This window comes from Trichoplax adhaerens, genomic scaffold, assembly GCF_000150275.1.
Source record: "Trichoplax adhaerens TRIADscaffold_5 genomic scaffold, whole genome shotgun sequence".
Taxonomy (NCBI): Eukaryota; Metazoa; Placozoa; class Uniplacotomia; order Trichoplacea; family Trichoplacidae; genus Trichoplax; species Trichoplax adhaerens.
The window spans coordinates 3,758,431-3,784,551 of record NW_002060947.1 but is presented as its reverse complement, the minus strand read 5'-3'; the positions used below and the strand labels follow the sequence as shown (position 1 = coordinate 3,784,551).

The following is a 26,121-nucleotide window of genomic DNA, read 5'->3' as shown; positions in this document are numbered from 1 at the left end:
AGTACCGTACAACAATTGATTAGAGGTGTTTATTTGTTATCAGCAGACGGCGGTAATTTGCATACTGTACCTCGTACAACTATCTACCGAATGTTTCTGTATTGTTATTGTTGTTTTATTATTATTATTGAGGTTTGACCAGACTTTAAATAGGTGGTACAGGCAAGCACTGGTCAGAAATTGTTTTAGTTTATGCTTACGTACTTTCAACCCAGTCAAGATTGAAAAGGGAATGATGAAGATTTTATTTTGCTTGGTATTGGCGTTAGTTTGCCAGCAAGTGTTTTCTCACAAGTATCATGGATATCATAATAAGGGTAAATTGATGAGACGTGATGGTGAAGTCTTGAGAATCGATGTTAAAGAAGTTCAAGTCAAGTTAAATTCCAAGGGCATTCAAGATGAGAAATGGATGAAAGTAAGCAAACGAATACAAATACAGTATAGTAGCCAATGCAATGACAGAAAAACATTACTGTTCTTATACAGTATCTTAAATGTAAAATGAGTAACGAACTAACGATCCATCGGAGGCTCTGAGCCACTTTTTCTTCCTAATGTTGACGATACAATGGCTGGCTGTAGTACAATATATACGCGTAAAAAAATCATCATTACTTTTCGTACCAATCCATTTACCGATAGAGTGAAAGTAAATCTTCCACTAGACATGATAAAAATATCGCGAAAGTTTTTTATCCCGCAACTTGAACATACGTTTACTCTACTGCTCAAAGTTTATTTTAATAATCTTCAATGTGCACGGATTCAATATGATCAAATAAAGTAATATCAACTACGTCAATGTGCTGTAAGATACGAAATCGGGTTTGATCCTAAGATTTGAATTTGTTCTTTGGTAGAGTGGCTTTGAAAAAAAAGTTGTTTAATTATACTATAATTTTAGCTTTGAACGCGAAAGAGATCGAATGAGAAAAAAAAAAAATCGACAGTACAGTACAGTATTTTATTATCATATTATAATTATCATCCGCTTGACTGTGGTTGGTACTTTACCGAATGGCTCCGTACGGTACAGTTCACATGGTCTTCAGGATTGCATTGAATTGATTTTATTAATTAATTTACAGTTAACAGTCTACTGTACAGTATATGTGTCGTCGACCATTTAAAAGTAACAAGTCTGGTGGCTTCGTTTGATTCAATTTAGTCCACAATTTTGGGTATTATTATTTATTTTTATCGTTTGATTTAGGAGGCTAAAGATTCATGTTTTTTTTTATTGTTGATGCCTTTGTTAATGTCTGCTCGCTTGCTGTTTATATCTTTGACCCTTTGAATTATCCAAAATTGGAATTCAAAGTTGAAACCTTGCCGTAGTTGCATACTACAGTAGGTATTATATTGCACTGTACAGTACAGTATATTGTATAAGGAAAACAATTATACTGTACTTTAGACGTAAATTTGCAAATTACCCAAGTTGTGCGTTGCGCAGGGGACTTGATTCCCCTGAACGAAACATCTGAGTTTAGCTGAGAAGAGAGTAGGAAAAATTTGAAATTTTAAAATTCCTGTTATCGCCTACGAATATCGATGACCAACTCTTTCATCAATCTACATTATCTTTTTAACGATACATATTAAAGTATTTACTAAAGATTATTAATTAAGATCGAGGATGAATATCTAGGTAAATAAAAATAAAAAAATGACTAAAATCTGCTTCTTTTTCAGTCGACTCTGTCGGTTGTACTGCATTAAAAAGTTGTATATGTGTTATGTACGCGTAAAGCTTATTCCAGTATTAGAATATGATCAGCTATGCTTAGCCGTTGCTTCCGATGTAGTGATGAAATAGTTTTACAATGGTAACGATATAGCGAACGGGGCATGATGTGTATGCTCTAGCGTTACTGCAATAGTATAAACTTGAATTGTACTAGTAATTACTTTTTAATTAAATTTAATATAAATAACTCATATATGTAGGTATTGCATGATATTTCTGATGTTCCTGGATTTAGGTTGATTTAAAGATCGTTTACAAAGATGGAAGAATTTCAGTTAATGGAATACCTATCCAAACATCGACTGTAATGTCTTTTCAAACTCCAGCTACTGTTGGTAAGTTATCTCCAATGACAAGTAGTGCTCTCTGACCACTCATAGATAACAATAATCAGAATTAGGACTAAATAGATATAAATATAATTAAAAATAGAAATAGAGTACCGTATTTGAGTGAAGCCAGATTTAGATAATATTACATACTGTAATATGTGATACTTTCGAGACAATTTAATCGTGTGTGGCAGTGATACAATACTTCATGTGCTATACAGTCGCATTTACTACCGTCAAAGGTATCGCTAAAGTAAAATCACTATAATATCAAGTTAGCTATTGATTATACCTCATTTAGCGCCTACTTAAAAGGTGAAATTTTATAAACAGTACTCTGTAGTGCTATTGTGTTAAGTGCTTATTTGACTGTCGTAAAATATGTTAATAGTTTGTACTTTGTTTCATAGTTGATATTAACCCGCAGAAAAATGAGATAAATAAGCGTCGTGTTCCAGTTTTGGTGCGAGTCTTGGCCAATAGACGTTACTATAGGCAAGGCTGGAAGAAGAGCAGCCGATTATTCTTAGAACAGCAAATCATATCGGTTGATGGAAATAAGGTACGATATATTGCAATGGATATAATTATTTGAAATCGTCAATACTATACTCGCTTGACGATTGATGGTTGAACAATGCCATAGCAATAAGGAATCGATAACTTTTTCTGCTTTTTATTTATACTGCAATTGTACTAATTTCAGTTTTGCTAACTTATTTCGCAAGTGATACTGTCGGGAGGAACGCTAATTTCCAATTTTACTAATTAATTATCATAGGTTACTCAGATTAACATTAAGGAAATGATCTTGGAATTGGGATGTCGTGGAAATAAATTTGTTTATTATAGACTCCATGATAAGAAACCAGAAGACAGTGAGATTCATCACAGAAATCCTGGAAACGATCGTCCATATAATGGAGGTCTGCTAAAGATTAACCGTATTTCACTTCGCTCAAAGTTCATTACTTCGATTTTATTGTCGCATCTTCTATTATAATACTTTTCTTTCTTTGTAGACAAAGATCATGAATCTAGACCCGAGACCTTCCCTGAGGAGGCTGTTAATGCTTTTGAAAAATTACCAATGCCCGCTCGTATTGCTATCTATGTCGGATCTGGCTTCTTGGCCTTACTGATACTCTTCGGCTTATATAAATTATGTTGTCGATCAAGCAGTAGCCGCTCTGCCGAGCAAACATATGTTGATAATGTTAAGCTGGTTTATAACCCAAATATGGAACAATCTGAAAAACCAGAAAAGCCCGAAAAGCCCGAAAAATTAGAAAATAAGCCAGAAGTAAAGCAAGCCTTCGAAGAAGTCGTTATCGCTTAACCTAATAATCCATGTAATGCATGTATGGCGCTACGTTCACCACATGCTGGGTTACCTATAACTTGGCATAATTCACACGATCATAATTTAATAGTTGACTAGAACTTACGTTGCTCTTGATTACTATAATCTCAATTACGGCTTTCTTTCTTATCATAAGGTTATGCATTTTATTACTGATTGTATGTAACTATCAGAATAATTTCTGACTTTACTTAATATTCATAATTAAAATTCTGGCTTCTGTTATTGTTTTCCTGAACTCTGTGAAGTGGAATTATTTGCTAATTTAATTTTCTGATCGTTAATAGTGATAAGTTGGCAACAATTATTGATGAATCATTGGTTATGTATTGTATTTCACTAAATGCCAATTGGCAGAGTGACCTATTAAGCTGTAACTTATGACATAACTATCATAATAAATGTTTAACATGAAACAGTATCGCTTTTACCGTAAAAAAAGAATTAATGGCGTCGTAAAGGGTTAGTCTGCATCTGGCTTGTCAGTGCTGGCTAGTTTGACAATTTTAAAATGAAATTGATCAAATCAAGTGGCTACTTGAGGCTACTCAGTTACGAGTTCAATCTCAAATACTCATTTATTAGTTATATCACGTATTCATGTGTTTACTAGGCTATACTCCTATATAATCTTGATTGTACTATCGATACGAAGGATTCCTCATATAAATTGAGTGATTGAAGTAGTCACAAATTGTATCAGCCTTGATTCAGTAACAGGGGCGGAACAGGAATTTCATTGTACAATGTACAGTACATAGAACTGTACATGTGAGAGTTGACGAACAGTACAGTGTAGTATATAGAATTACTTCTTAATTAATGGAGTTTTGCTAGCAATTTGCTCTACAGCCTAGACTAGCGTGTGTATTTCGAGTTTATTGAAGTGATGGTATCCTTAAATCTAGTCGCCCTAATAGTGCTTCAAACTCGAATGCCTTTGATTGTAATTTGTATGTGAAATATTATGAACCACCTTTGATTTGCATACAATGTGCATGTATACGTCTGATTGTAGTACAATATGATAATATAAGCTGTTGTTAAATGTTTTGTTAATTAATTCAATTTAGTTTACTAAACTGCTTAGTGATAATAGGTTTTAAAATATTTTTAGAGCAGAAGTAAATACTGAGTGACATCAAAGTTTCGGAGTTTGGTAACAATTTTCCATGAAAAGGCTGTGATGACGGCGTAGGTTGATTTTCAATAGCATTTATGGCGAAGAATAAGGCGCCTAGAAATAGGTACTACAGAAAATACAGCACATACACTGATCGAAACCTCAGGATAAGTCAATTATTACACATACTAAGAGGTTGGTTGAAAATTTTACAAATTTTTGTACTTGAATACTAGCAAACACGGCTGCTGTCATATTAATGCAATCCTAAGTCCATATTCGAAATATATTATTCAGTTATATTATCATGTAGATGGAACAAATTGTAATTAGTAATTGAAATGGTATTTACTTGTTTCACGAAGATACTGCATACAACGTTAATTTTTCACAGACATACTCGGTTGTAATAAGATTATAAAAATTTTTAAAAATTTTATGAGTTCTAAGCTCTAGTTAACATTCGTAGATTGCTATCTAAGGAGCAGGGGCGTTACTCTAGAAATAGATACTACCATAGCATTAACTTTAAATATTTTAAGTAACTACGGACATCTAGATGTATAGAAAGAAATATTTAGCAGATATCAAGCATTCACAATGTCGAAAATGTCAAATAATTAACAAGTAACATCTGAAGTTGCAAGATTTTATCCAAGCAGAATACTGATCACATTTACTTTGCTAATATGTGATAATCTAGCCAGTATATTTTTTATAAACGTATAATTTATATCAGCTATTAATTTTTATCGCTATAAATAATTACAGCGCAATTATGGCCGTAACAGTGCCCAACTGAAGACTAGTTAATCTTTACTGTCGCACGTCGTAAGACTCCTTAGGAACTTCTACTGTCATATTATCCATTTCTTGGGTAATAGTAATTTGACATCCTAGGCGGGATCTGAAAGATAAATGAAGCACTTATTTCACCATGATAGCGATCAGAGCTATAAACTAAAAGAAAAACTATACTTTAGAACGACCGTTAATACACAGTATCATAGGTTGAAATATGATATCGTTTAAATTTGATACACAATCTTGTCTGACTGGTAATGTGTTGTACTTGGTGCAAAGAAAATTAGGCGTTTTATGATTAAAACTTCAAACTTATCGGTGAATATAGGCTATTTATTCATTGCAATAAGTGCTAGACATTGGTTTAGTTTCATGAAAGATGGACTATTACATAGTAAGTCTTAAAATTTATCCTATTTCTGTTGCTATCCAATACGTACGTATCACTAAGTCCGAAAGCTAAATCCAACATATCCAATTCTTCATCAGTTGGTTCAGGTAAAGTTTCATATATTTCTGGTTTAAGAATGAGATGGCATGTCGAGCACGCTAAAGTTCCTTCACAAGCACCTATCAAATATTATGAAAGTAGCATAACTATTAATGAGCACCATGGTTAGCACGTAGGTCTATTCCACAGTAGAATTTAGGCACATTGTGGATTTGTTATTTAGGGCACCATTAAATGATGTCATTCGATATTGGTATTATATTAGTTAATCATTGTTAAATAGTAAATGATGGTATTATAGAATAGGATTACGTAAATAGCCATCTAATAAAAATTGACGTTATCGATTTAGAATTACAGAATCAGCTATGTCAAACGCAAGAGTCCAGTACAGAATTTGAGTTAGCATGGAACTGGTATTGTATCACACTTACTACTATACCGTGTGCACGCCAGAATTATAAGAAGTAGAAACAGATATAGTTGCATTTAGATATTCAGTTCTTGCAAATTTGTGTATCTGAATATTATAATCAAGAAGGAACACGCCTCTATGTACGTGTTACAGTATTTCTGATCTAAGCAAAGTATGGCAAATATTAGCAAACAGACCTTCCAGGCTAATATCGTAATCTTTTGCAACATCGAGTAGCGTCTCTCCAAGTTTAGCTTTGACACTGACTACTTCACCATCACGCTCAACAAAATTAATAGTAACCCTAAGGCAGAAAATAGAAGTCATACGTCAGCTCTTTCCGTTAGTATCACTTACAAACATGTGAAGTACAATAAATCAACAAGTTAAAGATGTTATTGTATCATATCATTTCTAAGGGACTAAACGATATACAGTCTAGTAACATTTATCAGAAAGACTTTAGTCATTGTGGGACATGTGTGATGTACAGTTCTTATTGCAGTAAAAACTAATCTAAATAGTGATATACGTCTGTAGCATATCAAAATTGATGTCAACAGTATAAACTCTATAGCTCGGGCTTTAACGCGCTAGTATTGCGTACGGTATATGTGAATAGCGGGTAGGGGAAGTTTTATAAGGAAATTTCTTATACTGTACTGTAGACTAGTGTACAATATTCAACAGCACAGTTGTAGTCGAAGAATTAGTAAAGTTCTAAGAGATTACAACATGCATGTATTATCATCACATCACTATCATTTTTAGCACAATAAGACAATTGCATTTATAGAATGATTCCGAAAGAATCAAATTTGTATATGATTCAATTTAAATGAAATTCTTAATTGCAGACTCATTAAACTAGTATATGCAGTACTGAGATCACCGTACTGTCCACCTTCATGAAGTAGTTCGCTTACTTGTTTTGTAATTGCCTAGGTGTGACACTGAAACAGCGGCCCTGATTAAGCATTGCAGAAAATTTCAAACTGGATGAAATATCTTTCGTTCCCATTGATCGAGAACGTAAAATTTCCGTTAATGCTAGAAAATTACGGGTAGAAGACGACAGAATTCTTTTACTAGCCATTAACGCCATCGCTGATAACTGTATGCAGAGACCGAGTACAGCAGTACTGTAGAGCCAGACTCTCGGACAGTACAGTACTGTATACTGTACGGTACAGTGTACAGTATACTGTACGCAATTTACTGTAATGTACAGTACTGTACTGTGCTGTACTGTACTGTAAATAAATGAATGATGAAACATGCAGTCAAATCATTTGACAAGTTTGACAAGTAGCCGATCAGAGGTTAACTGACGGGTTAACCTCTGAAATTAATTAATGTACACTGTACAGTACTGTACTGTACACTCAGTAGAGTATATTTACGCTGAGTATCTGGGTAATCGGGGTTATACAGTACTGTACGTAATAGAATGGCTGGGCCTAATGTACTGTACACTGTACAGTACAAGTGTGATTATTTTCGATGGCACCCCGAAAACATATAATTGTATAGGCTAAATCAGGCCCAAACTAGATAAATTCTATATTTGGTTGTAGCCTAATAAGTGTACTGTACAGTACAGTGTACGGTACAGTAGTACTGTAGCATGGACAACTGAAATTTGAGAATTTTACTAGTGTAGTCAGCGGTCTTCCAGTAGTGTCTTGTACAATACTGTACTGTAGGTGTAGTATTACTGATGTACAGTACTGTACAGTGTACAGTACAGTACATTGTATGAAGGACTCAGGGTAGGCCATTTCTACCTGAAATCTGCAAGTACAGGTAAATGAACATTGAACAAGACGTTCATGGCGGTAGTGAAGTGAAATTATTATCCAGTACAGATATATAGTAACTGTAATCGTTCTAGAGGTCCATATACCATGGCTGTGATGTACCAGACTGCCCAGTACTGAACTGTAATGGGCAATACTGTACTGTACTTACTAGTAGTACTTACAGTATGTGCGGCATAACATGGTCTGCTTCTAAGAGAGGGGAGTTCCCATTCTTGTCATCTCGTCAAGATAGACGATTTTTCCAAGCACTTGGGTATGACAGTACTTTAGTATGCAAACGATCGATTTGATAGAGACTCATTTTTCGAAATGAAGTAATATTACGTTAAATCTTATTATCCGTGAGTAAATTCTGCTTAGAAACAGTCGTATAAGATCGTAAATGGTATTAAAATTAGTACCAGTGATTAGAAAACAGACACGAAAGATCCATACTAAGTAGCTATTTTTCGATATTTCTTAATTTATTTAATTAATTAATTTAATTTAATTTAATTTAAAATTACTGATCAGTCCAGGTCTGCTTCTAGTAGTCTAGTACAGATGGTACAAATTGAGACTAGTACAGTACTATACATAGTACAGACTACAGACTACATAAAACTGGATAAGCGTAATCAAGTGCTAATAATTAATTAGTAATAAGTCTGTCGGGCAGACAGACGTACAGACAGACCCCTTTCAATATTACAGCATGTAATACTGTACTGTACTGTAGTTGGGAACAGCGGGGAATGTGGAGAAGGAGTTGAGAGGTAAAATTTGTTCTTGAGTAGTCCCTGACAGACATACCAAAGTAGTATTTTTGTAAGCCGAATGATGTTGTTAGTCCAGCGCACAGTTGAGACGTCATTGTAGGCCGCGATAGTTAGGGTTAGTAATGAATTAATTACTGTACATTACTGTACTAGCTAAAACGTCTGTCGCTCCGCCGACCGAGATATTACAGTACTTTACACTGTACATACGCTGTACTGTACTGTAATGTGGCTAAAAGTACAGTACTGTATTGTACTGTACAAGTGTACAGTATGCAGTACGTTGTACATGTACAGTACTGTAAAAGTGTAGATAGATATAATGTCGAATGGTAATACTATCTATTAATTATTAACAAATGGGCACATTATCAATGGTAATACTATCTCTATTAATTATTAACAAATGGGGCACATTATCACATGGTAATACTATCTATCTATTAATTATTAACAAATGGATACATTATCACATGGTTAATACTATCTATTAATTATTAACAAATGGGCACATTATCGTAAACCGTCAGCAAAGCGACGGCAGTACTAGTGTGACTAAAAGTACTGTATACAGTATGTCTATACAGTACGTTGTACAGTACTGTATTGTAGTCTGATACAAACTTATATCAATGTTACAGTCTTTGCACCCGTGGCGTATTTTGCCTTGTCTAGTCTCGTATTTTAGTACAACAATATCGTTGGTTAAGGGACTGCAGACTTTGTGGATCGCCCACTGGCTTCTGGTTGATTAAAATCAACAGCGGTGGAGGTTCCTATCCAATTCATTCAAGTCCAATTTTAGTATCAAAAAGTCGAAAACTGTATAATTCATTGTAGCAATAGTTCTAGATCACAACAGCTTGGACAGCGATAGTCTATTTTCAATAAAAAGGCTGGGCATCATATAAGGAAAATGTTTGGTAAGATACTGACTTCCGTTTTAATAATACCCCAAATTGACACTTTGCAGGGACTCGTTCGTGACTTGGTTTTTACGAGTCGTATGCATTTTATTTTGACTCCTTTCAATCTCTTTGACCAAAATGTTGACATATTATCATATCCTATATAAATTAGAGTAGAGCTGATAGTATACAGTACAGTATAGTACACTATCCGATCAAAAATGGATCAACTGCTATCTTGTTAAATGGATAAAAGAGAGTTTGAAATGGTGCCTGGGCAAATGTGAGTTCAAGCATTAGAGCTCACAAACGTATATCTGTAACCGTACGCGGATTATAAATTTCTAGATCGTTCTTCATTGACAATGATTTTATATTCTTATTTTTGAAAGTTATTAACCATTACACATTGACACCCTACTTAAGTAAAGATGCAACTGTGTGATATCTTACATTGATTTGGCTGTTTTCGTAACTATCTGTAAATGATAATTTAATATCCGAAATTAAATCAAAATACTACACTGGCATTTCATAGCTTTCGCTTCCTCTGTGTGAATCTACCAGCCTTCGCTTTATGCGTGCCAGTCAGCACATTGAGTAGAACTCTATCATAGAAGATAGGTATAAATACGATCTAGTTTATGCAGCCCGTAGCTTTACCTCGACATTGTGTTTTTTTACCTGAAAATGGAAAAAGCTCTACAAGATCGGCTGCGGACTGATGGGATGGGCGTTCGACTTTGTAGTGTACAGTACAGTACTGTACAGTACTTGATTATACTGTACAGTACTGTAGATTTAGATTTAAAGTACTGTACTGTACTGATTGTACAGTACTTTAAATGTGTGTTAACATCGACCATACTGTACAGTACAGTATGCAGTACAGCCTATACTGCACACCATGGACATTTCAGTTTTCCTGCCAGTTTTGCCATCTCATATTTCAATTGAATAACAATTTTAAAAGATTGGATAATTTTTCAATCTCTATAGTACATTACTCATATATCAACAGTAGAGAAAGATGAAACAAACATGCAAATGAATACTTAATCATTAGAAATGTATTTGTCTTTGGCTTGCATTTTTTCGATCGGTTACCGTAGCCGTTTCTAATGACTATCTACTGTACAATGTACATGTCTAGATTAGATGAATACTTTAGTCTAGACCAAAGGTTGCCACTTCCGTCTCTAACTTTGTATCCTGTACTGTTGTATTCTAAACTACGTTAAGATTTGATGATCTACCGCGCGAGTTTAGTTTACTGATATTAAAATTTCATCAGTCTTAATTAGTACAGTGTACTGTATAATATACCCGTACTTAGTATTATTGATTGTAAGAGAAAGATGAATAATAGATCATCCATTAATACTGTATATTGTGGATGTAATCAATTAATTATTCTTGACTGTATTTATGTGATAGACTTGATGTTACTTTCGGTGCTATCCGGAACTGTTTCTCTCTCTCTCTCTCGATATACCATAGTACAGTATAGTATACTTAGCAATGATTGTAAGGAGAAAGGGAATAATGAATACAGTACGTAAATGGATTATTCTTAAATGTATTGCTGTAAAGTGATTGGCTTTGCTATTTTCGGTACCATCCGGAACTGTCTACTGATGCATTGTGCGCTTTATATAGTCTACACTCAACATATCTTGTCAGGAAAAGCACTGCGCCTTGTTTTGCCTAGTACATACGCACATCTATTGACCGTAGCATTTCTAGTAATTCACAGTTCTACGTGCATCATGGGCACTGCATTGATGTGATGGTAGGATCAGAATTGTGTTGCTTCTAGGTGTTTTGGTTAATATGGTCATGGTGTCATGGCAATCTGAGTGCCGCATTATACTGTACAGTACTAAAACAGTTTTCAACCTACAGTATTATTCGAGGATTAATTTTAATAAAGCAACTTTTGAAGAAACAAAGCAAAGTTTAAAATGGCTGGGTTGTGCCGAGCCTAGAAATAGTTTGCAGCATAAGCTAGGAGATAGTAAACCTTGATTGTATTATTATTTTTTATTTTTTTAAGTCGAAAGGATACATTTCGCAATTTTGTGTTGTAGCACTATCGCTTATAGCAATTGAGTCTATATTATTGTTAACTATTGCATTGGTGATAACTAATTATGATTTGTTATGAGTATGTATGACAGAAGATGTACTGTAGCAATAGATATAGATTTGCTTATTAAAAGATTAAAAGGTTAACTATATACGAGTAGGCATTCTCATATTGATATGTAATAATGTAAATTATTTTGATGTGTGCATATGTACGTACTTTAGTAGCTTTAACAATAAAATTAGTCTTAAACGCACTTTTACTACATTCTCCTTAATAACTTGTCTCGTAACAAGCCCAAACGCAATATGTTAATTTTATATTTTCTGCATTAAGCTACTCATCAAGATAGTTGTGTACGTATTTAATTATCAAGTAATGGTTTTCTACTTGTTTTAGCTATTGGCGATTTAGTCAAGGCACAGTACGACCATGATGCTAAAGATGACGATGAGATTTCATTTAGGGAAGGTGACATTATAAGTGTTGTCAAATGGGACTCGGAAGACTGGTGTATCGGAAGACTCCGAGGTAAAATTGGACTTTTTCCAGCTACCTTCGTAAAAAAGCATGATCGAGCACCTGCACCTCCTCCACCAGCAAAACCCCGTAAGTTTTCTTATGGACTGCTGTAAATGTATGCGTATTTCACCAATGTGTAATACACCGATTACATCCAAAGGATTCAAGCAATACAGAAATAGTTATTTCAAAGTCTATCCTTATAATGATTTCCAGTTTGATGGAGATGTTTATATTAGTTGTGCCAAACTTTTTGATTATAATTACTTGTTTCTTTACATTTGGAGTATTCTGTACACATATGTACACATAGTGTTTACATTAAAAATTAGCATGAAGCTTTAATTAATGTATGATCTCTCTTCAAGATCTGTATAATAAATTTTTATGCTACCAAAACAGTAAATGACGGTCTTTGGGTTGATTTTTTAAATTTTTCTTTAATATTTTAGCTAAAAGTAAATTGAATACTCCAGGTTTTGGCAATATTTTTGCTGACTCCAAGGGTAGTCCATTGCTACAGAAAGTACAGCAGAGGGCAGAAGAGCTAGATAGGAAGGTATTCACTACAGCATTATATTTCTTTATACTATTAATGTGCTGTACGAGTATATACTGTATAGTACATATCAATGTATTAAGAAATCCTAATCAATATTAGTTATTGTACGATACCGTCCTTATAATATATGTGTGATATGAACAAAATATTATATTATTGCTAGAATGTGTGAGTTGTGTGTATAGCGTTAGATTACTCTTTTGTTTACAAGTAAAATCAAATCCAGTAACAATAACCGGTCGTAGTACTTTGTTTATAATACTGTGCCACTGTTTATGCTTTATTTAGATATTTAAATCTGTGGTTTATTTCTATGTTATAGATAGCACGCACTACTAGGAGTATCAGCTATAACGACTATGTTATTACTGTTGATCTATTATAATTATTCTAAATTGAATTAACTATAAATTTAATTTCTAGGATGCTACGCCTGTTGTGCCGAGTAGGCCTCCCGGTAAATAATTTTCTTATAATGTTATTAAGAATTGGACGTACTAAATATTTGATCATGTATTGTTAGCTTTCTACATAATAGAAATCTTTCCTGTTTAAATTGTGTTAAATGGTTATAGAATATTAATAGTAGTATGTCTTTTGATAGTAGATAAATCGAAGAAGAAAGAATGCCAGTGCCTGTACGACTATAAAGCTGAACGAGAAGACGAGCTAGACATTTCTGAAGGTGATATTATTACCGTTCTTGACGAAGATGCTATGGAGGGATGGTGGAGGGGATCATTAAATGGAAAGGAAGGCCTTTTCCCGAATAATTTTATAAAGGTCATCGTAGAGGAAGCGGCTGATAATGTGCGTCATTTTGTAACTGTGAACCTATGAATACGTCTTAAAAAATCCTCAAAATTTTGCAATATTTACGTCTTGAGGTGTAACATAACATTGCAATCTGAGAAGTATAAATTTAATAGAACAGTAGAATAATTATGAGATTTTATCTTTAGGAATACAAGCAATCAGATATTATTCGGACTCCATTAGCGGCTCCTCCTTCAGATAAAGGTGATGATTAATTGTTCTCTTGTCTTACCAAGGAAAAGCGCTGCAATGCTTGCAGTAATCATAATAGTGCATTATTTGAAAGTTATTCAATTAGCTTTGGCAGTACAGTATTACTGATACTATTGTACAGGAATTATACATTTTTAAAGTTATAACTATCTAAATACTGCCTATGTATCATTCTTAGGCAATATCACTTTTGATGATGTGAATGAAATAAGCGTATTGCCAAATCTGACAAGAAGTAGACCTATGAAAGCAAAATCTACTCCTCCTTCGAGAAGCAGTCTTCACAATGATGTTACCGATGTTAGTAAGATATATTTAAAATGCATGAAATTTAAGGAGAGCGGTATAGATCGCAGTAACGCAGAATTTTGAAATAAATCTTTATGTTGGCACTTACTACTTACTAACCTTACTTTATCATTTGCTGTAAAGCGCTAAAACTGTTTCTAATTGAAGTACTGTTTGAATTGATACCATATCTAGGATGTTTTCGATGGTATGAAAGATGAAACAAGTAAGTCTAAGAAGTCTATACCTGATTCTGAGAAGCCTGAGAAGCTCGAAAAGCCCGAAAAGCCTGGAAAGCCTGGAAAGCCTGGAAAGCCTGGAAAGCCTGAAAAGCCTGAAAAGCCTGAAAAGCCTGAAAAGCCTGAAAAGTCTGAAGGACCTATTTTGAGCGGCGTTGAAAAATCCTCTGAAAAATTGAAAGAAAATGATCGTGATTGTAAGCAAGATCTTCCTCCATGGTCAAAGTTTATGAAGGTGCGTTTCGAAATTATAGCATCAATATTTAAGTATATTTCAGCTATCGTTACTGCCAATGGTTTATCAGGTATTTGCAGATGCTGATAAGATTTGATCTTTTAGCCGTAATACTTTATCAGACTTTCTCGACATAGATATTCGGTACAGAACTATGAAAATTAGCCAAGATAACTACATTCTTTACTTCTTTACATGTTTCTACTAGAAACCAATGAGATCACCGCAAGTTGATACTTCAAATACGGAAGCAAAGATTAAATCACAAACATTGCCACCAAGAAAACCGAAACTATCCTCAAGTACCTCAAGTACTTCAGGCTATTCAGTTCCTCAACCCATTAAAGAACCCGTACTTGCCAAAACATCTGAGAATATATTCACGGGTGATATTAAAGCGAAACAGGAGGAAGTTACCGCGTTGAAGGCTGAAATTAAGAGTTTACAGGATATAATAGAGCAAATGAGGAAAAATTTTGAGTTAACTGTGAATTCATTAAGAAAAGAGATAGACGAAGAAAAAAAATTGAGAGTTACTATGCAAGTTGACGTAGATCGAATTCGAGAGAAGGTTTATCCATGTTAAGTTAAATGGACTGATGTTATACGAACTATTTTTCTGTAATTGTTCAGGCTTAGGGCTGCAATTGTTTTCTGTTCGAATTAAATTTAAAAATTTGTAAAGCATGCGATGCATGAAGTTAGATAAATAAGACTTTACAAAAACGATTGCTGGGATTATGGATAATAAAACGTTCATTAGTAATATTATAAGTACAGTACATTTATCTAACTAGAAAAATAACCGAAAAATAGCTCTTACTCCTTCAATGTGGGTACAGTAGCTTTAACACATATCAATATTTTTATTGCTACAATTTATAGTTTCTCTACTCATAAATACAGAAACTATCCAATATTTATATGACCTTTGAATGCGTATTGCACGTTGCTTTTGCTTTTTATTTTTACAATTATTGATATTTTTTAGCTTTTACTTTGATATAACGTTAATTATGCATCATAGGAGCTATTACAGCCTAAAATGTTTTTGATGTATTGGTGTATAATTTTATCGATAAGATCCAAATTTTATCACTTTAAACATATGATGAAAACTAAAGTTCACGGAATCTGAAAGTGGTGCTCAATGGGAGAACAATAACGAAAAATTTATAACGTAGCTGTTTATTGTAATTACAAGCATTGAATTTGATATAGTAAAATATATGCACAATTTGATTATTTACTAGTTGTTGCTTAATCAGAATTATCACGAGAAAAAGATTCTCCAAGTGCCGGGCACAGATTTAGAGCTTGTTCAAGTTTACCTGTTTACAGCACTATAACATTCAGGTTTATGTAGTAATGCTTTGTAATAATTTGAAAGCGTGCATGAACATGATAATCATAACGGATCTTAGATCATACTAGACAGGCATGGAAGATCGCCTACAATAATTATAATTATATTTAATAACATGAAATAGAATCTTTGGACGATTTCGTATTAAAGTATAGGTCCATTACTAATTTAAACGGTACATAGTACCTATTTTTGGTTTAGTTCTTATTATTCGAATTAAAAGCTAAATAGAACAAGCATATTAGTATTAATTAGTGAACATGCTTATTATCTTGGTAAGTCTAGAATAGGAGCAAAAATATTAAATAGTCCAGAACGTTATGAAAACCAATAATTGCTTTTATTGAATCATAAGATTGACAACCAGCAGGATTGCATGCTCGAAAGGTAGAAACTATGCATACAGCTCAGCGACGATATCACGTTAAGTGTCATACGAAGTCAATAGGCTCTGCATAATACAGTTGATAAATTAATTCATGGCCCAAGTGATATACTGTGTATCGCAATGTAACGGTAACATATCAAAGAAAGTTCTTCCTATGGCGTTTATAATTCTACATAAAAGTTATTCACGCTCATTCGTAATATGAACGAATAAGCATCGCGATATGAAGCATGTTAAATTACAGTGAGATTAACGCCAATATACGCGTATTTGATATGGAAGTAGTTTCTAACGCAAGCTTTCTATTGAAGGCCGCCACTTGAATGTTCTCTTGATAATCGTGCATTATATGTACGTGAAACTGTATTCCACGCATCCATATATCGATCCATACACATGGCAAGACATTTCTAGGATAGAAAACACGGTGTTTAATTAGCTGTAGCGATACGGAGTTAATACCGTAAATAGTTGTACCATTTACGAAGAAATGAATGGGATGAAACAAACTGTAATTTGCTTCGATTTATAGCATGTAAAGTTAAAAATGACCTACATCATTTGAAAATAATAAATATCCATGATTCTATTATTATCAATTAGTTTTGCATTCTGATACTAATTGGAAGCTAGATTCATGTCGATACGTTATACTTTTGTTGTACCTGCTCAGAGTTGTCTAATTGGGTTCCAGGTTTATATATACACTTCTTAAAGCATTTTTCTGACATTTTCTATGAACAATAAAGATAAAAGTATACGAATAACAGAGTCATAAACAATTAAAGGGTAATTTACAAGGCAGTCTTATAGAATACTGTAATGCATGATAAGAGAATTAGATTACAATACAGTATCTGATCTATCAAAACAGCACTTGAATATTCTTTATCGTTGCTAAAGGTTTACTGTTACTGGCGATGTGCGCGTGTAAGCGGAGCGCAATCTTATATGCTCGTATAACAACACTTTAATAACTACCTGCATCAATTCCTGAGCATTTGCCAGAGCGATCTGACTTCTGAGTTCCTGTAAGACCTGATCTTTTTGACTGCTTGTCATACTACCGCCACCGAAAGAGGAACTGGAATAGTTATCCATTCTGCAGCTGTAATCAATTGAAGTCCTTAAGTAATCACTACAATGTATGTATAGTTACTGATATCAACTCTGTAGTTAGTTTAGCTATGGATTACTAAGCACTATTCGAATATGCAGTAGGCCGTGTATCAATTAGTTCATAATTTTGTACCTCGTTCATGCTGTTAAGACGAAAATTACTAATCCTAGCACTAATCGTACCATTAATTTTTCATTCAATTAATAAACAGCTATAGTCTGAGGTCAAGATGTGCAATTAGAAGTGTTGTAAGTTACAATTTTACAGAAATAATAAAATGAAATTTTCAGCATATGAGTAAAACGTTTGCGAGATGAATTAGTTGTTGGAAGCATGCAGTATTGGAGATATAGTATGTATCTCAAGACGGTATTCCAGTGCTTGGTCTGTAGCACACGTTTGCTACTATCGCACGTAAAATTAGTTCTAACATGAGGCTTGATACTTATAAACTATATTATGCAGTATACGTTGTACAGTTGATAGCCTATACCTCAGCTCTATTTACTGCAAAAGCGAAATTAAGAATTTCAATAATAGTGCTATCTATGGTTATTACTTCTGCAATATCCAATTTCATCATGCAATAAAAGTGCTCTACTCTGACTACAGATTGTGTTTACTGTACAGTATATTACTGCAAGATTTCAATATGAAACTTAAATATTGTTGTAGTCTTGAATGTTATTATTTGCTGTTCATAAAATTGCAACATAACCAAAAAATTGATCGGATTACCAATTTTGAAGGCTTCTATTTCACCTAGACGAGGAAGAAGGCGGTGGAGCTGCGCTTATGCTTAAGTATTATTGTACAGTGTACAGTACAGTACTGTACTGTATTTCTCGGACTCAACCTGTCCTGTAAATGTACTGTACAGTACAGCACCAGCACACGGTTAGTCGCAACGCTCTCCCCCCCCAAATGTCACCCTGTAGACAATATTTCATATGCGTATTAGCATGTGGTAATGACATGACTTTTGCTAGTTGTACTCATTGCCAGGTATTGGGTCAACTGAGCCAACCCCCAATCAGGTCATAGGTAAGCAGACAACAGACCATACTGTGCTTACACCTGTAGATAGATTTTATTGTAAATGTACAAAGTCATTCTCTACGTGACACAATTTCAGGGATATTTGCACGTACATAAGTATCGTTAATGAATTATTTGTCAATCCATGATTGTTACTTTTAGAGTCAGAAACAACGAAGTTCTATCAAATTCTTCAACTTTAGCGAGACTACTGTACTGTATACTGAAAAAAAAAATTTGCAATGACACTAAGGTCAGTATACAGTACAGTATAGTACAGTATAGCAACACGACCGGACGAGCGCACGTGTCGTTTCTACACTGACCGTACTTTGATACACACCAGTGGAGGCTCACCTCGATGGCCTAATCCACCCAACCGCTGACGTCACTAGTGGCATCACTGCGCATGAAAATTTCTAGTCGTCCATGCAACCGTGCAGCAGAAGACCATTTAAGATCCAACTGCTATCATATAGTTTCCTTATTATCATCATTATATATTATTGAGGACATTATATTTATGCTGTTATTGTGGCTGTAATCTAAAGCTGTTATAGCAACGAATAAATTGGTAGAATTATGGGCAATAAAAACAAGCAAAGAGTGAAAGGAAATTTACGGGTAAGCACCAAGCGTACTGAAGAAGAATTTGGTCACAATCGTACAAATTGTGTGTCATACTGGAGATCTCGAGCACAACAAGTTATCCTCTTACTGTAGTACTGTACAATCCCTAATGCTAGTAATGAAGCACATATAGCATCACTAATATTATTATTCCTACGGGTTAAGCCATCTATGTTACTAGATCGTCAAATCAATGCTAATAATAAGTATTGAATTGCTGAGTCCTTACAGTATTTACTATTGTAAATGGAGTGATCGTCATGACTCGCTCACAGCACAGATCACAAGCGATCTAAATTTTTCGTTCCCCCCAAGTAAATTGATTATTATGTTGTATTTTATAGCGTGATCACCATGCTTCCCATTCGTGATAGCGGCTTTTACATGATAACGTCCTGCAATGAATGCTTTATATCATACATTGCTAGTAGTTCATACACTATTGTTATTATAAATAGCATGACAAGTGAATTTGCTTGATTCAAAATAATCACATAAAAATATTGGTACTACAATTTTCGTTCATGGGTAACAATACTCGAAGTGACACAGTTGTTACAGACTATAACTACAGTTATTATTTTTCTGATATGCGATAGAACAGGCATTTAGATGGATAATCCCTTATTATAGAACTACATATTACAGCAAATATCGTAATTATCACTTTATTATACTGTACAGTAGAATGAAAATTATGATAATAAGTTGCTGTGATCATTTATCCTACTGTAGTGATGCACCCATATTTGATTATACGGATAGCTATATTTGATATAGTTAGGTTGCTTTGAATAGATATTACCGTGAAGCTATTATTAGATGATTGCTAACTATTATATTAGAAATCATTGATGACTAATAGTAGCCAGTTGACTAATTATGGTACAAGATTGATGTAGCTAGAAACGCTGTAGTTAAGATGCCCTTCGAAGAAAGGGCCTAGATGTTAATAGAAGAATAGTGCCATCTTAAGTAGAATGATTCAGATTGTAGAAAATAATGATGTACTGTTAGAGAAAACTATTTTATTTGATGACTCATATCTGATTGTAGATTAATCAAGTTGTCATAAATGGATTTAAGGAAATGTTTATAAGAACTGCAGAGATGAGCTCACAGGGAAGAAGAGACTTCACTTCGCTTTGAGCTCGTAATACTTTAGATTTTAGACTAGATTCTTGTAGTAATTAATTATTGCTCTACTATTCCTAAAACCTTGTAATAAAAGTCTTTTAGAAAATACCATCTGACTAGGATAGTTATGGTGAGACGCATTTATTACACCTACTTTTCGTACATAGCAGACGTTGAGATAGATAGTCAGCTACGCACATAAATGATACTGTACAACTACTGTACATGATATTATACTGTTCTGTGTAATGAAAATTATGATAATAAGTTGCTGTGATCATTTATGCTACTTTTCTTATACAGTAGACGTTTAGATAGACAGTTAGTTATACACGTAAATGATACTGTAGAACTACTATACATGATATACTTACGTATATGGCAAATATCATAATTACCATTTTATTATAGACGTAGTGCGTAATCGAAAAATATTTTTGCAATTTAAATGTTGTAGGCTTCCAACAGTGGTAGAGCGGCGGATCATTTGGCTAGAAAAGGAGCCGATACGACTGGTTTTATTGGCTTTGCAACTGTATCTGGCTCTGGGCCTCCTAATGAAGATGATAGTAATATTAGTCCCGATTTCCGTATTATAATCAAGAAATTATCTAAGAAGGATTCTCTGACGAGACTGAAGGTATAACTTAATTTTGATTATAGTTAGACAGTTTATTAAATAGTATTGCGAAGACATTCTTCACTAATACTAACATCCAAAGCAGACTCGCTAGATTTATTATTAGAAAGATTACGTACGTAGTTCCAGAGACCTATGGATGAAAAACTTAACCTTTGTTATGGAATTTAATTAAAAATACTGGAATTATTATTAGTCTACATTAATTACAAATTAGCCATTTTGTGCTAACAATTTCTGACTTGGTAGTCGTTTATTTAGAATAGTAATTATTGCAAATTAGCCGTGGTAGATGATATAGCCAGTTTACAATTGGTGATATCTGCTTTGCAAATCCATAAAACCTACACAAGCTACGATACTTAGTAATTAATTTTATTTCAATACATAAACTTTGAAAATCTTACTGTATGACATCAATTATCTGATTGAGGATAATGAATTGCTAAATTCACCTAGCGGTTCTAACTGTACGGTTACTGCGCGCTGAAATGATTTTTTTCGATATAGTCTTTATTCGTAGCATCGATTTTGGTAGTTGGCTACATTTGATTTATCATCATGATAATAGAAATTACTGATATCTATATGTCACTCGCTGTATTTCAGGCATTACAAGAATTAGCGGAGCTATGCTTGGATAAACCGATTGAGGAAATCATCGGATTGCTGCATTCTTGGACAAGAAGTTACAACCGTTTAGCTTACGTAAGATATATTTGTAATTGTAATCTCCCCTGATAAAATGCAGGATAATGTACTGTATATCCAAGAAGCTGTACTGTACACATCGTATATTACTGTATATATAAGCAGTGAATATCTTGAAATCTTTATTGTTTTCTGTAAAGTCTTATGAAAAGCATTACAAATCTCGGTCATAGGCTTGTTGCATTTTATAATAAACTTATAACGATCATAATATGTTTCTTTAATTTATAATGTGATTTATGTTATCTCAAATAATAATATAGGATGTTGATAGAAAGGTACGAGAAGCAACACAGCAGGCCTTACTAAGTATTGTTAAGTGTGTGCGCCGTCGACTTGCTCCGCATCTTAAGTCAATCATTGGTTGTTGGTTATGTAGTCATCATGATAGCTATGCTCCTGCTGCAACAGCTGCAAAAGTTGCTTTTGATACTGCTTTTCCTCCATTAAAGAGAGCTGAAGTTATGAAATTTTGTTTAGAGGAGACCATCACGGTAACAATCTATAGTTTTTCGTACTTAGATTTAATTATGATACTATTTGATGAATGTATTAAAGTATTATATAGTAAAAGACGTACTTATTGATTAGTAATGTAACTGCTGTAACGGCTTTAATGCTATTTAACTTATGTTTGTTCTTTCGCTTTATTTGATTCACCTTTGTAGCACATCAAGGAGAATCTCTTTGTCCATACTCCTGCGACATTAAGCAATACAGGGTGAGTTTCTATGATTTAAATGTGTTATTTACACGAGTGGTACAGTTGGCGTTTTTGACCAATATCCCTGATATTATTGACAGAATAAATATTTCCGCCGTTTATTTTATACATATATTTAGCAATATTTCTACGGATGATATGGAATCGAAGTATCAACGGGTAGTTGCATCATCGTTACTAGCATTAGGACAAGTAATTAATACTTTGGCTCCTAATGATATCGAAGATTTCGATACAGCCCCTTTTTCGGAAATTTTAGATACAGCAAAATTTTGGAAACTCGGAAAAAGTGATTCACCTATGGTACAGCAAATTTATTATTTATTTTGAAATAATTCTTATGCTATGATAGTTTTTATTAGTTTCTATTTTTCATCTTGATCAAGCAGGTTTTCAAAATTAATTATTTTTCTATTTCCAGATTCGATCAGCATTTTTCACATTGATGGCAATTTATTATCAGCATTTACCATCTACTTCAAGCAACAGCAACTCGAAAGCATGTCCTCTAATACTTGGTTCTATTGACGATACAGAACCATTAGTTTGCCGGTCCTTATGGGATGCAATCTTACTTGTTGTCACTCAAGTACAGGTAATATATAGCAGTTATGTGTTGCAATCTTAAAAAGTTAATAAAGCCTTCAATTGTAAATATTAATCGTATGCCTAAATACTAAGGACTGCTGGGATCATGTGAGTGCTAGGAAAAGTGTCTTGCCGAAATTATGGCAGTTGTTGCGTTCGAATGGAAATGGTTCAGCTTCTGTGATATTTCCAGCATTGCTGCCATTCCTAAGTAAAATTCCTATTGAGGTATCAGACAGATTTTTCCGCTTATTACAAACTCAATGCTATATCGTTAATTCATTGGCCTAGCGAAATTTGCACTGATTGAAGAGTCTATACTTGAGTACTTCTGCAAGATAAATTCACGTAACCTACTCTTTAAGTGAACTACTGCAATGTACTTCTGTCCTTAAATGCATGATGCTATTTCTAAAAAATATGCCTTTTTTATTTTTTAATTGCTAGTAAAAAATCAAATTTACTTTCAAATTATCTTTTTAGGTCACTGGTGGTGGCACTGAATTTTATCGCTTATTTTTTTCTAATATTCGGGAAGGGTTAGCATTTATTATAGAACGTGCATAACGATTGACATACCTAATCTTCCCTTTTATAAAAGTATTATTATCACCAGGGACATAAGTTTCAACTTTTAAATTGTTTTAAGATTAAGTGACTGATGATTTATTACTCAATGATATTAGGTTGAATAATTTACACATTAGCCAAGGTATAGCGGAGTGTTCAGCAATTGTGTCGGCTTTTGTTGAGTGTATTTACCACACTATAGCCTCGCATTCATCAACAGGCACTTTCGATGATGTTGCATCATACGTTTTAACTGACCAGGTAAATGATCGATATTTCTAATGGTTAAAATGTTTTAATACAATTCATGATTAGTTAATAACTGAGGTTATATCATTCACATAGATGTTACCACTACTGAAGGTCTCTTTGATTGCTCATTCTCCACTATTGGCTAATTCGTGCTTGTACACAAATACGAATAAATTCCTTCTTAAACTAGCAAAAATACATTCTGATCAGAGAGAAGATGAAACTGCTGTTTGTGATAAGGAAAACTCCTTGTGGTTTAAATTTTGGAATAAATTTGAGTGTATATGTGGAGACATAATCGACGAATCTTTTCAAGGCATTAATGAGGTATTAGTTGTAATCGATGTAAATATTACTTAAAAAGTAATATTTACCGATAGAAAATAATCGGTAGATAATTTATTAACTATGTAAATATCCGTTGAATAGGACTATCTTCACTCATTACAACGGTTGGCAGACCTGATTTTAACTTGTGGACTACAAGGTGGTTCAGCGACTAAAATGTTAAGAAAAACAGTTTCATTTACTGATGGCAGTCGCAACTATTCCGATCGGGAAATGAATAATAAGCCATCAGCTAATCAAGTATCTTCAAAATATCAACAATTACTGAGCCAAGAATGTTATAAATTAACCTCTTCCCTATGTCACAAAATTACCAGTCAAACTATTTCGAACAGAAAGTGCCCTCATTTGGTATTTCTATCTAAATTAACGTATAAGTTTGCTTCTACCGAAATACTCAAAAAATTAATCGATGTCGATCCTATTGAAAAAGATACGAAGACATTGGCACAGAATGTTTCGTCATTTATGCGTGGAAATATTATACCTTGGGCTCATGACATCATTTCAATTGATAGGAATAAGGCTAAAATTGCTATAAGTTCAGCTTCACAGTTAGCAGATTCACTCTTAAACCTTCTGCCTCAAGATTTACAACTAGAAGTGCTGGAAGATTTATGGAAGGTAGTGTAAATACAATTCATCGAAAAGAAGAAACTGCTTCTAATATAGAATTACGGCATGTATAATTTATTGGTTTTATGTATCAATAGGATATGGACAATGTCTCCATGATACAGCTGTATCTTAGTAAGGTAAAAGACGTTTATTTATCTCTTCAATGTTTAATATGATATTTTTGCTTGACCTGTTGCTTGCTTATGACAAATTTTATTGTAGGTGCTTCAGAATAACAACAGAGTATGGCTGAAAAGTACCATTTTCAATAAGTCTATATTGCGTCTAGTGGATAATTTGTACGGTAGTGCAAATTCTAATGGGCCAAATCACGACAGTAGTGATGAGTGGAAAATCTTAACAAAATGTTTCAACAAGTTAGATCAAGGTTTGTAAATTATTCAAAATGTCGCATTGTTTCTGTGATGCCTATTTTGTGTATTTTAATAATTCTTCAAGTTATGTTGAGATAATTACTTCTTTTATTTCAGATTTTATATTGCAATCAAATACGATCGAAATCGTTCTTTCACAATTTCACGACTTTATAAGAGATACCACCAATTATGGTCGTTCAAAAGAAATCGCTGCAACGATTTGCACACTGAGACATTATTTGAAATTAATTGAGGTATTGTTTCATCTGTTAAAGTACTTATTACTTGGTCTGTTTGTGTTCATCATCAGCTAAAAATAGTATCTCAACCGTGTGACAGCTCGTTAATGTTGCAAGACATTTATTTGTAGTTTGAAGTTTTGCGGAATACATGTATGTGTTAGCTTAACCACATGGAGAATATGAAGTGATTATTACATGTGTATGTATTTAGGATAGAAAAATTTTATCAGCGATTGTGGAGGATTTACTATATGAATGCTTCAAACTGACCTGCTGTACGGAACCAATTGCAAGTACGTAAACAATTGATATAAAATTTGAAGGTATCGAATCATTGAGACGGTAAATCCTTTCTAACTTATTCTTGTCTAAGTTATGTATAGTATACTAAACACGTAGCTTGCTGTATGTAGATAAATTGGGTTTAGATTATCTTAGAAAGTATAACAAAATTTATGTAGTTCAATCTATAAAATTTTAATGATACGGACATATAATAATCAGATTAAATTCCATTTCATAACCTTTAGCTGAAGTGCAAATAGAGATACAAGAAATACTTCAATATAGTACGCGCTTTAACCTATCTTTCATCGAAAAAGCCGCTATGTGGTTAAAGGAATGCCTTCACAGCGAAGGATGTCAACAATTTGTCAGGTAATTACTGAATTATTCGAT

General features: G+C 33.6%; 5 protein-coding genes across 5 annotated transcripts; 3 read left to right on the top strand and 2 right to left on the bottom strand.

The window, feature by feature from the left end:
• Window positions 1-235: 235 nt before the first annotated feature.
• Window positions 236-3,830, top strand: TRIADDRAFT_63958 (uncharacterized protein; the record flags this gene model as incomplete). Its single annotated transcript, XM_002112862.1, has 5 exons — window positions 236-418; window positions 1,989-2,088; window positions 2,496-2,647; window positions 2,867-3,011; window positions 3,108-3,830. The coding sequence occupies 5 exons, from the start codon at window positions 236-238 to the stop codon at window positions 3,422-3,424; spliced, it is 897 nt and encodes a 298-aa protein (XP_002112898.1). The 3' UTR covers window positions 3,425-3,830.
• Window positions 3,831-5,387: 1,557 nt separating this feature from the next.
• Window positions 5,388-6,568, bottom strand: TRIADDRAFT_25670 (uncharacterized protein; the record flags this gene model as incomplete). The annotated part of the gene is made up of 3 exons (XM_002112425.1): window positions 5,388-5,478; window positions 5,816-5,945; window positions 6,439-6,568. The coding sequence occupies 3 exons, from the start codon at window positions 6,566-6,568 to the stop codon at window positions 5,388-5,390; spliced, it is 351 nt and encodes a 116-aa protein (XP_002112461.1).
• A 5,331-nt stretch (window positions 6,569-11,899) lies between these two features.
• On the top strand, window positions 11,900-15,280 carry TRIADDRAFT_56499 (uncharacterized protein; the record flags this gene model as incomplete). The annotated part of the gene is made up of 9 exons (XM_002112861.1): window positions 11,900-11,960; window positions 12,219-12,428; window positions 12,794-12,900; window positions 13,327-13,360; window positions 13,511-13,713; window positions 13,866-13,923; window positions 14,111-14,232; window positions 14,416-14,694; window positions 14,903-15,280. 9 exons carry the CDS (start codon window positions 11,900-11,902, stop codon window positions 15,278-15,280), a joined length of 1,452 nt encoding a protein of 483 aa, XP_002112897.1.
• A 1,470-nt stretch (window positions 15,281-16,750) lies between these two features.
• TRIADDRAFT_25370 (uncharacterized protein) lies at window positions 16,751-17,510 on the bottom strand (the record flags this gene model as incomplete). Its single annotated transcript, XM_002112424.1, has 3 exons — window positions 16,751-16,858; window positions 17,114-17,182; window positions 17,430-17,510. 3 exons carry the CDS (start codon window positions 17,508-17,510, stop codon window positions 16,751-16,753), a joined length of 258 nt encoding a protein of 85 aa, XP_002112460.1.
• Window positions 17,511-21,601: 4,091 nt separating this feature from the next.
• On the top strand, window positions 21,602-23,327 carry TRIADDRAFT_25963 (uncharacterized protein; the record flags this gene model as incomplete). The annotated part of the gene is made up of 6 exons (XM_002112860.1): window positions 21,602-21,721; window positions 21,988-22,218; window positions 22,393-22,445; window positions 22,568-22,751; window positions 22,870-23,043; window positions 23,130-23,327. 6 exons carry the CDS (start codon window positions 21,602-21,604, stop codon window positions 23,325-23,327), a joined length of 960 nt encoding a protein of 319 aa, XP_002112896.1.
• Between the last annotated feature and the right edge of the window lie 2,794 nt (window positions 23,328-26,121).